The sequence below is a fragment of the Macaca thibetana genome, chromosome 4 (genome assembly GCF_024542745.1).
Source record: "Macaca thibetana thibetana isolate TM-01 chromosome 4, ASM2454274v1, whole genome shotgun sequence".
Classification (NCBI taxonomy): Eukaryota; Metazoa; Chordata; class Mammalia; order Primates; family Cercopithecidae; genus Macaca; species Macaca thibetana.
Window position 1 is genome coordinate 103,492,483 of NC_065581.1, and position 17,711 is coordinate 103,510,193.

General features: G+C 34.7%; 1 protein-coding gene across 5 annotated transcripts in view; it reads right to left on the reverse strand.

Annotated features, from left to right (window-relative positions):
* ATG5 (autophagy related 5) overlaps positions 1-17,711 on the reverse strand; it is a 134,366-nt gene that overhangs the window by 95,221 nt on the left and 21,434 nt on the right. For all 5 annotated transcript variants that reach the window (XM_050786762.1, XM_050786760.1, XM_050786759.1 and 2 more), the window contains one exon: positions 6,639-6,717. In XM_050786762.1, the coding sequence (XP_050642719.1) occupies positions 6,639-6,717 (79 nt within the window). The remainder of the gene's footprint in view (positions 1-6,638; positions 6,718-17,711) is intronic.

Sequence of the window (17,711 nt, forward strand, 5' to 3'; positions counted from 1 at the left end):
AAAGCGATTAAAGACACCATTCCTCATCTCTCTCAATACTTTTTTAATAAGTCAAATTTATGATTCACATGCAGTCAAATGCAGAAATCAAGAGTACAATAAAATGAGTTTTGACAATGAGCAACTGTCAGCCCAAGTACAGAGCATTACCATCACCCACAAAACGTCCTCTGTGCCCTTTGCAGTCAGTTCCCTCATTCCCTTCCCAAGAAATCACTGATAATGACATATAACACTAGATTAGTTTTGCCTGTAATAAAATCTCATATAAACAGAACTGCATTATTGTGTAACTTAGTATCTTTCACTTAGCATAATATTTTTGAGATTCATTCCTGTTACTGCACATATCAGTAATTAATTCCTTTTTGTTGCTGAGTAGCATGCCATTTAATGAATACACCACAATCTGTTTATCTAAAAACTTGTTAATAGACACTGGGATTGTTTCCACATACTGGCTATTATTTAAAAAGCTGCTATGAACATTAACACACAAGTCTTTTATAGACACATGTCTTCATCTTTCTTGGGTATACAGCTGGAAAAAGAAATGCTGGGTCACAGAGTAAGTGTATATTCTAATTTTACTTAAAAACTGCCAAACTATTTTTCAACATGATGTATGATGTTACACTCCCACTAGCAATGTATGAGTTCTGGTTACTCCATGTCCTCAAACTTGCTACTGTCAATCTTTTTCATTTAGTCATTCTAGTAAGCATAATGTAATGTCTCTTTGTGGTTCTAATTTACATTTCCAAGATGACTAAAGATGTTGAGTGCCTTTTCATGTGTTTGTTGGTAAATTCATATATGTTCTGTGAACTAAGATTTTCGCATTTGTTTAAAAGCAACTACTAGGCAAGAAGTTGAGTATAATGTGAATTTTATGGTTGTATATGTAAATATTGTTCACAAGAAATGCTAGGTGAACAGAAAATTTCACCCAGCTAAACTAATCAGCTGGGAACACATACAATGCACACATGTGCACACCTCCAAAATGGACCAGCTACTTCAATTCATGTTAGGAGTTGTATTCATCTACATCAGGTGCTACAATTTCTTGTTCGATATCAGAAAATCCTCCTTTCACTTCACCTGTCATGGCGCAAGTCTTCTATATCCGTTTCTGCAAGCAAACTTCCAGTCTTTGCAACATGAAATGCCATATTTATTGTAGTATTTATGCATTTCTCATACATTTTACCTGTTAAAACTGTGGTATGGTTTTTACTAGGTTCCTGTTTTTTTGTCAGTGTAAGTTTGTGGATGTTGTGCCCCTAACCCTTCCCCCCGTAAGTCCAGTAGTTTTCATTGCACAATTTTTAAGAGCAAAGTTAAGAACACATACAATGTATTATAGAAGTGCCTATACTGAGCAGACATCCTTGCCTTTTTCCTCATCTTAGAGTAAAACATTCAATAAACCATCATGTAGCATGACTTTAATTGTAGCCTTTTCATACTTTTCATATCTATCCTTTGTCAAATCGAGTGAATTCCCTTCTATTCCTAAGCTTGCTATAAGTTTTGATGACAAATGGGTATTAAATTCTGTCAATGAATGACTTTTTCTGTATCTATTGATTTTTCTATTTTATTCTGTGATTTACATTGATTGAGATGTTTTATTTTGAGAGGGTCTCACTGTGTCACCCAGGCTGGAGCACAGTGGCACAATCACAGCTCACTGCAGCCTCAACCTCTGGGGCCCAAGCGATCCTCCCAATTCAGTCTTCTGAGTAGCTGGAACCACAGGTGTACACCACCATGCTCAGCTAATTTTTAAATTTTTTTGTAGAGATGAGGTCTCCCTATGTTGCCCAGGCTGGTCTTGAACTTCTAGGTTCAAGTAATCCTCCTGGCTCAGCCTTCCAAAGTACTGGGATTACAGGCGCGACCCACTGCACCTGGCCTACATGCGTTGAGATTTGAATGTTGAATCAATTTTGTACTCCTAGGATAAACTCAACTCAATCATGGTGTGTACTGTCTTTTTTAATTATTGCAAGATTCAATTTGATGGTACTTCATTGAAGGCTCTTGCATCCATGATCATGAAATATATTGGCTTATAATTTTCTTTTAATGTCTTTAACAGGTTTCAGTATCAGGGTTATTCTGGCCTCTAACACAAGTTGGTGTCTCATTTCTGGAAAAAGTTTGTAAAGAGTAAGAAAGTTTGTAAAGTTTGTAATATTATTTCTTAAACATTTTATTTCATTTTATTTTTAACTTTAGAGACACAGTCTCACTACGTTGCCCAGGCTGGAGTGCAGTGGCTATTCACAGGCACAATCCCACTACTGATCAGCACGGGAGTTTTGACCTGCTCCATTTCTGACCTGGGCCGGTTTACCCTTCCTTAGGTAACATGGTGGTCTCTTGCTCCCAGGAGGTCACCATATTGATGCCAAACTTAGTATGGAAATCCAATTGGCATAGCACACTACAGCCCAGAACTCCTAGGCTCAAGCGATTCTCCCGCCTCAGTGTTCTGAGTAGCTGGGACGACAGGCATGTGCCACTGTACCCGACTAGTTCTTAGGTATTTTATAGAGTTCTCCAATGAAACTCTCTGTGCAAGGTGTTTTACTCTGTGAGGTTTTTAAAATTACAAATCAAATTTACTTGCAGATTAAAGAGCTATTCATTTATGTTCTTATGTCAGTTTTGGCGACTTGTGTTTTCATTGAATTTGTCCATCTGTCAGATTTATCGGCATAAAGGTATTTATTCAGTTAATATAAATGAATTATATAATGTGCAGTCATTTGTGTCTTCTTTCACTTAACATGATATTTTCAAGGTTGTAACATATTATCAGTAATTCCTTCCTTTTCACGACCAAATTATACTCCATTGTAAGGATACGTACAGTATTTTGTTTATTCATCAGCTGATGGACATTGGGTTATTTCCGCTTTGCCTATTATGAACATTCATGTATAAGTTTTTGTGTGGACACGAGTTATTTCCATATTTTGCATATTAGAATTACATATTCAGTTCTCTTGGCAATATTACTAAGAGTAGAATTGCTGGGTAACACGGTAAGTATATCATTTGATGACATACTAAACCGCTTTCCAAAAAGGCTACACCATTTTCATTCTCATCAGCAACGTACGAAGGGTCTAATAAGCCTATACCCTCTCCATCATGTGTTACCGTTTTTTGTTGGTTTTTTTTTTTTGGAGACAGGGTTGCACTCTGTCATTCAGGCTGGGTTGCAGACACGCGATCAGGACACACCTCAGTCTTCCAAATAGCTGGGACTATAGGCACATGCCACCACACCAGGCTATTTTTTAAAAAATTATTTTAGTAGAGATGAGTTCTCGTTATGTTGATCACACTGGTCTCGAAATCCTGAGCTCAAGTGATACAGCTGCCTCATCCCCACAAAGTGCTGGGATTAAAGGCATGAGCCACCACATCCAGCCTTGTACATCATCTTTTTGATGATAACCAATCTAGAGGGTGTGAAGGAGTAATTCATTGTGTGGTTTTTTGTTTTTTTCTTTTTTTGCTTTTCCCTAAAAACTAGTTATGCTGAACATCTTTTCGTGTGTTTACTGGACATTTATATAACTTCTTCACAGAAATGTCTATTCGAATTCTTTGACTAATTTTTAATTGGGTTTCTTTTTTTTATCTTTTTATTATCAAGTTATTTCCATATTCTGTATATTAAACTATTAGATAGTATAAGATTGCAAATATTTTCTCCCATTCTGTAGGCACTCCACACACAGTCTTGATTATAGCTTTGACACTGAGTAGTGTAACCATTATTTTTTTTAAATATTTCTTCTGACCCATTCTCTCTCCTCTCCTTGAACTCCAATTACACGCAGACTGCCTGATATTATCCCAGAGGCTCTGTTTTTTCTCTATACCAATTTCCATCTCTCTGTTCACCAAACTGGTAACTTCTGTGGATCTGTCTTTGAGTTCAAAGAACCTTACTTCTGCCATCTTTAATTTGTTGTTAAGCCCATGTAGTAAATTCCTCATTTCAGATATTTTTCTACACAGTTCTACAACTTTGTGACTTTTTTCTCTTAAGTTACTGAATTTATAATAGTTGTTTTAATTCATTTTTCTGGTAGTACCAAGATGTGGATTCTCTTAGGTCAGTTTCTATTGAGAGTAAATTTTTTTTTTATTTGATATGGACCATATTTTCTTGCTTATTTGCAAGTCGAGTAGTTGTGGATTGTATGGTGGACACTGTGAATAATATGTTGTAAGGATTCTAGATTATATTGTCTTCCTTTAAAACGCTAAGTTTTGTTCTGGCTGGCAGTTAATTTACTGGCAGCTCTCCTTAATCCTAAAAAGGCAAGTCCAGAGCAACTCTTACTCTAGGGTTAAAGACTGGCAATAGAGATTGGCAAACTTTCTGTAAAGGATTACACAGTAAATATTTAACACTGTGCAGGTCATACAGTCTCTACTGCAAATACTCAACTAGGCTGTCATAGCCGCAAAGCAACCATAGACAATACGTGTATGAATTTCCATGAATGGCTGCATTTCAATGCAACTTTATTTATGGTCATCACTAAATCTATATTTCATGTAATTTTCACATGTTACAAAATATTTTTTTAAATTTTTTTCCAACCACTTAAAAATGTAAAAACTACTCTTACATCACAGGCCATGCAAAAACAGTCAGTGGGCCACATTTGCCAACTCCTGCTCTAATGTATGATCCTTACTCCAAAATCATGGTCTTTCTGGCATCTCAGGTAACTGCTCAGTATGTAGCCAAATGTCTCTCCACTTTGAATGAGCTGGAATCCAACACTTTCCAGCATCATAAGACGTTCAGTATCTTGTTCCACTCTTAACCCTACAACATTCACTCTCTACTAGACCTTGTAGAGTATCAGCTATGCATGTGCAACCCAGGCCTCAGCCAAGCACCCAGGGAGAACATACACATATACTTTGTGCTAAGGCACCCACAGTTTTCAACACGATTGTTTTTGCATATCAGTGTAAATGTTAACACAATGGGAAGGGCCAATAACATCTTGATATTATTATATCATGAAAACAGCTTTGACCTGAAGAATCCATTGAAAGGGTTTCAGGAAACTGACACATAGAAGGATCTCCACATTTGTTGAATGAATGAATGAGTGAATAAATAAACAAACAAGTAGACAGCTATGATGTATTTTAATCTAGATTTCAAAGTATTTTAGAGTTTATTTTTAACACACAAAAAAATCTAATTATTGGAATTATTTTCCAACATTAACAGAGAAGACTCATTAGGCAATATAGCACCCCTACCCTTAATATGTTTGAAGTATTTTTATCTCCACACCTCTCTAAACTTAAAAAGTGTTGTATATGCAAGCATTCCTTGCTTTGCATGTAACATGGTGAGTGAAATTCATGCATACCAGCACTATGTGCTCCATCTATACTGTTCTTTGGTAACTAAGGTGTTTAATAATATGGTATTGTGCAAAGCACATTATTATAAATGTACATGGAAATAAGCTCTAATGACCCACAAACTCAAATTCAGTAAAACAGGAAGGAAAACCATCATAAGAAGAATGAGCACCCTTTGGGCAGTAACTATGAATGGACACTCCTGACGGGAAAGAAACTCAGACACGTAAATGACTTTTTCAAACTCTACATGCCTCTCTCCAATAAAATATAGGAGATCAGGTGGATCACTTGACTTGAGGTCAGGAGTTCGAGACCAGTTCAAGTACCTGAGACCGACATGGTGAAATCATTGCTATTTGAGAATGAATCACTGTTCGTGATCAACTAATATAAGAGACCGACATGATGGAATCATTGCTATTTGAGAATGAATCACTGTTTATGATCAATTAACGTAAGCGTTTCCAATCACAAAAACCAAATGTGTTTGTGAATTGGGGGTCAGGAACAGAGCAGAAGCAAGGTGGCTAAGGGAATGAGGGACCAGCACTTCACAAACTATTGAGACAAAATTAGGTCACACTAAATTCAGTCTGGTCTTAAAAACTACAGGAATGAACATTTCTCAAAACAGAGGTAGATCAAATCTTTGGAATTCCATCTCCTAACCCTTCTCTTAATTCAATCAAAATAGCCTTAGAATTACTCAACAGTATTAGGTTGTCCCCTCTGTACTTCCATATCCACATCTACATGCAGGATTTCTCTTGTTCCTAGTTGACTTTTAAAAATTAACACCAACTTTCAAAACTTTCATAAATTTTATTTTTTATAGAGGCAGCGTCTCACTACATTGCCCAGGCTGGTCTTGAACTCCTGGGCTCAAATGATCCACCAACCTCAGCCTCCCAAAGTGCTGGGATTACAGGCGTGAGCCACTAAGCCTGGCCCAAAAACTCGTAAATTTTAAACAGTGTATTCAGCACTAATAAAGAAAATCAGTTCATACATTAAAAGTGTAAGTGTTTCTGCCAAGAGTTAGAAAAAAATTGAAAAGTATCTTATAGACAAATACTAATCAAAGTTTAGCAACTAAAAGAGTGTCATGGGAAAAGAAAGAAATAACTTCACTTCAAAAGAAAATTCTACTCGAAGTCTGTTTACTATGTATCACAAATGGGACAAAGGAGAAATGCAATTTACTATACCTTAAAATGTACTGTGATGTTCCAAGGAAGAGCTGAACTTGATGCAAGAAGATCAAATAGTAAACCAATTGGATAATGCCTAAAAAGGAAACAGTATATTTTCAGAAAATAAATATGTAAAGTTATAACTACAACTCCAAAATAAATTTCCAACACATATTTTAACACCAAATGTCAGGCGCTTTAACCACAAATCACAGAAAGGCTACATTCTTTTTTACGTGCCTGGGCTAGTATGATCTACTTTCCAGGCATCAAGTGGTTTCCTTCTAAACACTTCATTCCCATAGAAACCTCAATATGCACAATGGGATTGTGGGCAAAGGCATTCTTTATCAGCTGTGTGAACTGTTATGTCACAGTACTGCTGCATCTAATTGTCATCCCAGTATTCATAAAGGACAGTTGATTTTTGTAAATTTATTTAAATATCTTTTTTACTTTTAGAACTTAAAATTTTTAAAAACTGTAAGAACCAAGATGAGCACCTAAAATGCATGCAAATCACCTATTCTGTGGTTACTATTAACATTATAGCATATAAATTTCCAGTCTTTACCTATACATACATATCTAAATATAGATCAGGACTACCCTTTAAAACTGTACTATAACCTTTTTCACATAATATAATGTCAATATTTTCCCAAGTCACTGAATATTCTTCTGAAACCTAATTCTAAATTAAAAAAAAATAAGTTCCAAAATAAGAGAACATTTCCTAATATAACCATTACTCACAGTGAAGTAAATTACTTAGCAATAAATAAACATGACTAATACAAACGTTGTAGATTTCAATGGACAAACCTTAAGCCATCCTTTTAAAAAGTCTAAAGTAAATGAGCTTACTTGGTTAATCAGAATTAAATAATACGGGTTGAGTATCCCATTTCCAAAATGCTTGGGATCAGAAGTGTTTCAGATTTCAGATTTTTTCTTAAAATTCTGGAATATTTGCATCATATTCTTGCCATTTGAGCATCCCAAATCTGAAAATCTGAAATGCTGGAATGAGCACTTCCTTTGAGTGTCATGTCAGTGCTATGTTTACCTATGTATGTACAGGTAAATGTACTTAGATTCTGGATTTCAAATTGTGGGATGTGGGATGCTCAACCTGTACTCACAACCAAGGCAAAAATAAAACTACTTGGTGTTATACACAGTCCTGTCTTTATCTGTATTATCTATTAATGAGTTACTCCTAGATTTAAGAGCTGCAAAATTTGAAATCACATCAAATTTATCTCAAAATGAGTAACTGTGACCAAGATTCAAATGTCAGTTAATATTATTTATGCTTGTGCTACTCTGGGCACAATGCCTATGGGATAGCCCTGCTCTGCAAGGAGCAGTACATTTGCTTATATATAAAACATATATATATGTTTATATATATAATTGTATATATATAATTTATGCTTGCTTACTTGTACATAATTATGGGAAAGTCATCAGTTTCTAGAGATCATGTATTTATTTGGTAGGAACTTAGGATGGGCCAGGTACAGTAACTCAAGCCTGTAATCCCAACACTTTGGGAGGCCAAGGCGGGTGGATCACTTGACTTGAAGTCAGGAGTTGCAGACAGTTCCAGTACCTGAGACTGACATGGTGAAACTCTGTCTCTACCCAAAAATACAAAAAAAAAAAAAAGAAAAAAGAAAAAAAAAATTAGCCGGGCATGATGGCACACAGCTGTAGCCCCAGCTACTCAGGAGGCTGAGGTGGGAGAATCTCTCGAGCCCTAGAGGTAGAGGCTGCAGTGAGCCAAGACTGCGCCACTGCACTCCAGCCTGGACGACAGAGTGAGGCCTTGCCTCGAGAAAAAAAAAAAAAAAAAAAGAATTTAGGATGAATGCCCTGTTGGTAAAAATAAAACAGTGGGGGTACTTTTAGTCTTATATACATTATATCTCTTAATAAGAACCCTTAAATTTCTCTCTAATCAATCCTTTCATATCCAGAAAATAATACTGAAGAAAACTATAGAACCAGGAAAAACTCTCACCTCAGTCAAAACCTAAAAAAAATATATATACACACACACACACACACACACATATATATATACATATATAGCACTATAGACAAGTCATAGATTTAATCCAATTCTGATCCTTCTCTCTGAAGTATTAAAATTGAACAAACTCTAAAATAATACCTCATACTTTTACAAAACAGACCCTTTAACGTCTTCGATTTATTTTTTTTTAGAATATCTCTCTTAGGTATCTGCAACAGGGTTAAAGATGAATGTAGGCACTTAACTGAAGTTTTATTTACTTGGATTTCATTAAAAAGACTTAAAATTTCAAAAGTGACACCATATTGCTTTCCAGATTCTAAACAGCACTGAAAATACAATTACAAAGAACTCCACTAAGCAAAATAAAGAGTCAATCTATTAGATAAGATTCACTTGAGATCACATAAAACTACTACAATCCAGTGTTTTACATATTCCCTGCCATTAACAAATATGTGAAACACTTTTGTAAATTTGTAAGCAAATTCTAAACCAAATATCATATCTTAAAGTAATCTATAATATAAAATCAAGTTTGTTTACTCTGTAACCTAGGCTGGAGTGCAGTGGTGCAGTCAGAGCTCACTACAACCTTGACCTCCTGGGCTCAGGCTGGTCTCAAACTTCTGGGCTCAAGCAATACTCCCACCTGGCCACCCAAAGTAATGAGATTATAGGCATGAGCCACTGTGTCCAGCCCAAATAACTTTTAAAGGAAATATCTGGATAAGAATACAAGTTAAACATAAGACTCAATCATCAATTATTTTTTACCCTCAATATTTAAAAAATGAGAAAACTGTAAATACACAGAATCTTGAACAAAGTCCATAATGAATAGCTGCTGAATGCATAAATCAAAGAAGTCCACAGACTAACCCTAGGTACAACATAAAGATCCAATGGAGCCAATTTTAGGTTCTGAGTTTCTTTTTTGAGCAGTTCCAACTATTTTAATGATTGATACTTCATGACTTTTATTCACTCTTAAAGGTATTCCAAAGAACAGAAAAAACTCACTTTAAAAAAAAAAGATAAAACTTACTCCATGTAGTAATTACTATATGGAGCCACTGGACCCTTTTATAAATCTAAGATATATTTTAGGGTCTTACTGATTTTATTGTTTCCTATACATTTTACTATTTCATCACTCTGGAACTTATTTCATCATTATTTGTCAATTATTCCCAATAAGAGACTAAAACAGTAAGAAATTGAAAAAATAACGTGATGCCTAGAAGGATGATAGAAGAATGTACCCTTCTTTCATTTTCTTACTGTGTTGCCTAAAGTATTGAAACATCTTTCAAGAAAGTGTAAAACAAGAATGCAGGCTAGGCTGGGTACAGTGGCTTACATCTGTAATCCCAGCACTTTGAGAGGCTGAGGCGGGTGGATCACCTGAGGTTAGGAATTCAAGACCAGGCTGACCAATATGGTGAAACCCCATCACTACTAAAAATACAAAAACTAGCTAGGCGTGGTGGCATGCACCTGTAGTTCCAGTTACTCAGGAGGCTGAGACAGGTGAATTACTTGAACCTGGGAGGTTGAGGTTGCAGTAAGCCAAGACTGCGACACTGCACTCCAGCCTGAGCAACAGAGAGAGACTCAGTCTCAGAAAAAAGAAAAAAGAAAGCAGACCCCATTCTGGAATCAGTTTTTAGCTATCATTAACACAGTTGAAAATTCCAAATTTCTCATTTTCTACCTATAATGGCAGAGAAAAAAACTTGACAGAGGAAGATGTTTCACAATTATTAGACAAATCAGGACAAAAAGGAAAGAGAAACAGCAATACTCTGGACTTTAATGACAATAGTGAAATTGATCATTTAAGTGAAATCTCAAACTGAGTCTTTAGACGATATCAAATTTTACATAGCTCAAGAACTAATAGAAGAACAATATATTTCTAAGGACAAAAAGGAACGTATGATAATCTTAACAGCTTAGTCATCAACAGAAAAAACTTCATTACATGATATTTTATGACAAAAACCTGGACCATTCCATTTTACTAAAAGAACGTGTGACAATATTATTTCGTCTTTTATGTTACTTATAAACTCAAATTTCTTTGATAGTGGGCAAATGCAAAAGGTCTATTTATATACAAAGAAGACTGAAGGAATTAGATCACATAGAAATGAAAAAAAGTACTAGACTGCTCAGTCTAATTGGTGTTGATTCACATAAAAAAGAAAATATTTTGTAATGAAATCATGAGCTGGTAAAGGGTTTATAGATTTCTTCAAGTATTATTAACACTATTAGAAGCAAGAAGGGCCAGAAGTAATAAGCCAGAACCTCTCAGAGGTATATTTGTACATATAAAAATTAATGAGCAATTGGTTGCATTCAGAGGGGATGCTGACCATTTTAGATACCTTTAAAACTAGAAAAATATGAAATGAAAATGTAAATCTGTGTATTTAAACCTGTATTAAAATTTCTAATAAAGTTGTTATACACTATTCCTTTATTCTAGCTTCTCTAAATTATTTGGAAACTGACTTAAATACATATATTATATATTATACATAATAAAAATATTTATATATTATGTATAATAAATATATTATATATAACAAAAATATTTTTGTATATTATGTAAAACAAATATATATTACATATAATAAAAATATATTTATTATATATAATAAAAATATATATTATATATATAATAAATATATATATTTTTTTCTTAAATTCATTGAGGCTGGGCATGGTGGCTCATGCCTGTAATCCCAGAACTTTGGGAAGCTGAGGCAGGTGGATTGCTTGAGCCCAGGAGTTCGACACTAGCCTGAGCAACATGGCAAAATCCTGTCTCCACAAAAAATACAAAAAAAAAAAATGAGCCAGGCATGATCTGTACTCAACAGCGTGAGACCCTGTCAAAATTTTTTTTTTTTTTTTTTTTTTTTTTTTGAGAGAGAGTCTCACTTCTTCTCACTCTGTTGCCCAGGATGGAATGCAGTGGTGTTATCTTGGCTCACTGCAACCTCCACCTCCCGGGTTCAAGCGATTCTCCCAAGTAGCTGGGATTACAAGCATGCACCACCACACCCGGCTAATTTCTGTATTTTTAGTACAGATGGGGTTTCTGTTGGCCAGGCTAGTCTTGAACTCCTGACCTCATGATCCACCTGCCTCGGCCTCTGAAAGTGCTGGGATTATGCAATCATCAGCCACTGTGCCTGGCCCTACCCTGTCGAAATCTTAAAACTTTTTATTTCACTGGTCCCAGATGGTAAATGATGATGACTCCTTTGTCTTGGTATATTAAGAATTAAGAGATAAATGTAAACATAGACTTCCTCTAAATTATGTTTAAATTTAAATTAGCTGGGCGTGGTGGCATGCACCTGTAGTCTCAGCTACTTGGGAGGCTGAAGTGGGAGAACTGCTTGAACTCGGGAGGTGGAGGTTGCAGTGAGCCAAGATACTGCCACTGCACTCCAGCCTGGGTGACAGAGGGAGACTCCATCTCCATAAAAAAAATAAATAAATAAAGTACTAATATAAAAACATTCTAAATATTATAAAAATGAATAATCATCCTGTAATGATTTTTTTTAAATAAAAATGAACCAGAAAAACTTAGGAGTAAAATAACCATTTACTTATTTCTATTGTCAAATTCTATAATTAACATGTGGTTCAATACAAATTTTTATGTTATAATTATTTTCATATAAAGATATTGATTCCAAACAAATATGCTATCTGAATTCACTGGTTCCCAGATTGCTTATTTCTGATGAATCTATTGATATTCAAGAAAATCTATAAAAGAAAACAGAACTGGCAAAAATTAAAGGTATTGAGTTTCTTTAATCTTATTTACATTAAGGATTTCAAAAGTACTAATTTGTACAACTCTTCTAAACAGATATTACATACAGTTTTGTGAGGAGGTTTCTAACCCACAACACAGAAACCACATACACCATAAGTAAATCATAATGTAACTATTGGCTATTATGTTGCTACTTCTGCCATCTAACTTAAACTTAATAGAAGAGGAAGTAATAAGGATTTGAACCTGGAATACAGTCCGCCCTTGGTATGTGTGGGGGATTGGTTCCTGGACCCAGCTGGATAGCAAAATTTGCAGATGCTTAAATCCCTTATATTAAATGGCACAGTATTTGCATATAACCTACATACATTCTCCTGCATACTTTAAATTATTGCTAGATTACTTATAATATCTGTTACAATGTAAGTGCTATGTAAATAGTTGTTAAACCATATTGGGCTTTTTGTGGTTTCATTCTTATTGTTGTATTTTAGTTATTGCTTTTTCCCCCAAATATTTTCAATCCATGGTTGGCTGAATCCATGGATGCAGAACCCATGGATACAGAACACCAACTCTTATCCAGAACTGTATTTTCTGTGTAAATAAGAGGATCCAACTAGCTAAAGGCTCAATGTATTGCCCTACAGAAAATGACTGCATGAGAATAGTATTAGGTCTATTTTTACACTTTATTTTTTTTCTTCTTTACATTGCTCTTGTCTTCCATATTCAATTCTCAAAATGAATATATTTTAATATTTCTTTGCTTTTTCTTTTTTTATTCATTACTCCATTTATATGTGTGTTATGTGTGCACGTGTGCACATTGGCACATGGTGTAGCAATAATGGATATTCTCAGAAGGAACATGATTCTAGTCTAAATATCTGTACTCAGATAGCAAACTAATACAAGTATTCTAAAATCAGCACTAAAAGAATTTTCCCTGTACTGGAGAAGTACTGCCCAAGTTCATGTCACGAAAATAAATGCCTCCTATTCGGAAAGTTGCTGCATTCTGATTCACTGGAAACAGAATTACATTTCATTGTAACTGCAAGCATGTAACTACAAATGCAAACCAAAGTAATTTGATGATTGCTGTGAATACTGACTTACACTATATATGGGACAAACATAAACAACTATAGAGTAGCAATGTGTTTCACAGCTTTTTAAGTTTATTCTTATATATGAAAAAGTTCAAAAATAATGAAGGGATACCATATATATAAAATGCTATGTAAGTCACATTTCAAAAATCTAGTTTACAGAATATTGTTAACCCCTTTATGCCTAGTGTTCCATTATTGGAACACTAAGCCTGTGGAGTTATGTAAACTGTTCAAGGTCATTGACAAGGTCTGATTTCTCACACATAAAAAATTGTAACCTCCTGCATAAATGGGTTAAGTTCCAGAAATTCACAGTCTTAAAAAGACTGGAAATAAGAAGAATCTATTAGCATTTATGATTAAAATGTTAAATGTTTTTAAAAAAATTATACACACGTTTTCACTAAAGCATTTTGCTAAAATTTACTTTTGAAATCACAAAGAGCATTAAATTCTGAGTCATTTTATCACGTCTGTGTTTAAGATCAACGTCAATACAGCCATGGGACATTTAACAACATGGATATGTTCTGAGAAATGCATTGTTAGGCAATTTCGTTCACTGTTCAAACATCACAGTGTACTTACACAAACCTAGATGCCATAGCCTACTACATACCTAGGCTATGTGGTGTAGCCTAATGTTCCTAGGCTATAAACCTGTACAACACGTTACTGAATATTCTAGACAACTGTAACACAGTAAGTACGTACGCATCTAAACATAGAAAGGATACTGTAAAAATACAGAATTATCATCTTCTGGGACCACGATCCTAAATGCGGTCCATCATTGACCAAAATTATGCAGCCCGAGTATATATTTTTTTACAATTCAAAAAGTAATTTCAGCTTCTTCCTTTCACCACCTGTCCTGAAAGTAAGTCAATTTGCACAGAGTAAAACTTCCCACTAAAGTTATTTATTTTATAGTTGACAAAATGAGAAGCTTTTTCTCAATTTTGTGCTTGAAGGTCTAAGATCTAAACCAAAATTAGGGTTTACTTACAAAGTATTCTTCAGAAAGACCAAGAACTGTTCTTTTAAATTAATTGTAATATAAAAGTAACAAATATCAAATGTGAACACCAGTTGTGGTAATAAGACACTTCACCCCTCAAAATGCAATGTTAGAGCACCCTCTGCTGACTAACATCTGTCTGAAGAAAGAGACTCTATTTTGAGTTAGGCCGGCACTTTCCATTTCCCATGTAATTTTTAAAAGCTAAAGATACAAAGATAAAGCTCTAATCAGACAAAACCTCCTTGTAAGCTATCTACAAATCAACAACAACAAATGTATGGAGTATTCATTATAAGTACACCACTGTTCTTAAATTTTTTAAATTCTAATTCGGACAAACTGACATAAGCAATTAGAGAGAACAGACAAGATGGGAGAAAAGTTTTTAAACAAAATGTTAGCAGGTGTGGTGAAAAGAGCCCTGAACTGATACTCTCAAAATCTGGGTCCTAACTTACCTATTTGAGCAAGTTATTTTACTTATTTGAGTCTCGGTTTTCTAAATAAAAGCAAGGGGCAAATTTAAATTCATTCATTCCTTCACTGAGCAAACATTTGCTTATCCCCTCCTATGTGCTACTGGTTAAAGTACAAAGAAAGATGATCCAAAATCTGAACCTTTTCTAACACTGACACGATGCTCAAAGAAACTGCTTATTGAAGCATTTTGTATTTCCAATTTTCAGATTTGGAATACTTTAAGTATATAATACGAACATTCCAAAATCTGAAAAAATCTGAAATCTGAAACACTCTGGTCCCAACCATTTTGGATAAGGGATACTTAACCCATATTAATTCACTTAATTCTTCAAACTTACAGAAGTACAAGGTACCATTATTATTGCTGTTTTACAGATAAGAAAACTGAGATACAAAAAGGTCAAATAGGGCCAGGTACGGTGGCTCACGCCTGTAATCCCAGCACTTTGGGAGGCCGAGGTGGGTGGATCACGAGGTCAGGGGTTTGAGACCAGCCTGACCAACATGGTGAAACCCCATCTCTACTAAAAACACAAAAATTAGCTTGGTGTGGTGGGCGGGAGCCTGTAATCCCCACTACTCAGGAGGCTGAGGCCGGAGAATTGCTTGAACCCGGGAGGCGGAGGTTGCAGTGAGCCGAGATTGCGCCACTGCACTCCAGTCTGGGCAAAAGAGCGAGACTCCATCTTAAAAAAAAAAAAAAAAAAAAAAAGGTCAAATAACTTGCCCAAGGTTATACCACTAGTAAGTGATGAAACTGGGATTTGAAATCTGGTTTCTGACTCCAGAGTCAGCATCCTTAATAACCATTATGTTACAATATACAGTTATAACATGACAAGAATATAGAAAGTACACATATAGTGTAGAGATGGCACAAAGGTAGAAATGATCACTTTGGGCTAAAAAGAACCATAAAAAAAGGTCACAGTTAAGCTAGAAGTATGAGCTAAAGGAGGGAATATATGAATGAATAATTAATTACAACCAAAACAAAGGATGCTAGAAAGAGCAAAAATGATTTATCAAAGAAGATGAGCAAAGGAACAGAAGCCCAAAACATTATCCAATATTCATTAAAACAAGTAGCTTAGTACACCTGGAAAGAAGTGGGATCATGGACAACCTTACACACACATCATGCTTCGTGTTTGGCTTTACACTGTAGATGATAAGTCATCAGAAAAGGGTTCTTGAGGAGAATAACAACGTTAGATCTGCATTTCAGAAAGAAAATTATGGCACTGGGGAAGACAAACTAAAAGTAATAGTATTAAAAGCAGGAAGACAAATTAAGAGGTTACTAAAACAATCCATATGAGAAATCAGATGCGTCTGAATCCCAAAAAACAAAGCAGGGAGTTTAAGGCATACTTAGAAGACAGAATCAGAATCCAGAGGCTGGATGATAAGGGAATCAAGAGTGGAGATGAACATCAACAAATTTAAAAGATCCAAAATTACAGTGCACTCTTTTTTTACTACAATAGACTCAAACTAGAAATTAATTAAGGTAACAGAAAAACCACTAAATGTGGAAATTAAACACATTTCTAAAAAAAAAAAACTAAGGTTCCAAAAGAAAGCCTCAAAAGAAAATTTTAAAAACACATAGACCTGAATGAAAACAAAAACAGAACATATCAAAATTTATGAACTACACTAAAGCATGGCCGAAATAGACATCTGTAACACTAAATGCTTGTACAGCATTGTGAGTGTAATTAACACTACCATGGTTAAGATGGTAAATTTTGTTACATGCATTTTACTACAATTTAAAAAAAAATTAAGGTAAGAACTCAAAAAAATAACCTAAGTTCCTTTTCAAGAAACTAGAAAAAAATAACAAAACCAAAGCAAGCAGAAGGAATAAAATTATTAAAAACAAAAAACAGAAACCAACAAAATCGGAAATTTTTAAAAGTAGAGAAGAATCCATAAACACAACACTGGCTCTTCAAAAAAAATAAACAAAATTGGTAAACCTCTAACAAAGCTGAAAAAAATGAAGACAACACTACAGATCCTACAGTCATTCACTGATAAGGAAATATGATAAACAACTCTATGTTTATAAATTCAACAACTTAGAAAAAAACGAACCAACTCCCCAAAACCCATAAACTACCAATACTCAGTGAAGAGGAAATAGGCAAGCTGAGTAGATCTATATATATATCAAAGAAATTGACTTAGTAATTAAAATGCTCCCCAGGAAGAAACCTCCAGACCCAAGTGGTTTCACTGGAGATTTCTATCAAACACTTAAAGAATTAACAGCATTTTTACACGATCTTTTCCAGAAAATACATCAGAACAGAACACTTCCTAACTCAGTTTATAAAGCCAGTATAACCCTAATACTAAATCAGACAATCGAAAAAATAGAAAAATACAATCCCTCTCATGAACATAAGACACAAAAATCCTCAACAAAATATTATTTAGCAAACTGAATCCAACAATGTATAAAACTAATTACATTCCGTGACCAATGGGACTTATTAAAGGTATACAAGGTTGGTCCAACATCAAAAATCCACAAATGTCATCTATTATAGCAACAAGCTAAGGAAGAAAATCATATAATTAGCACAGAAAA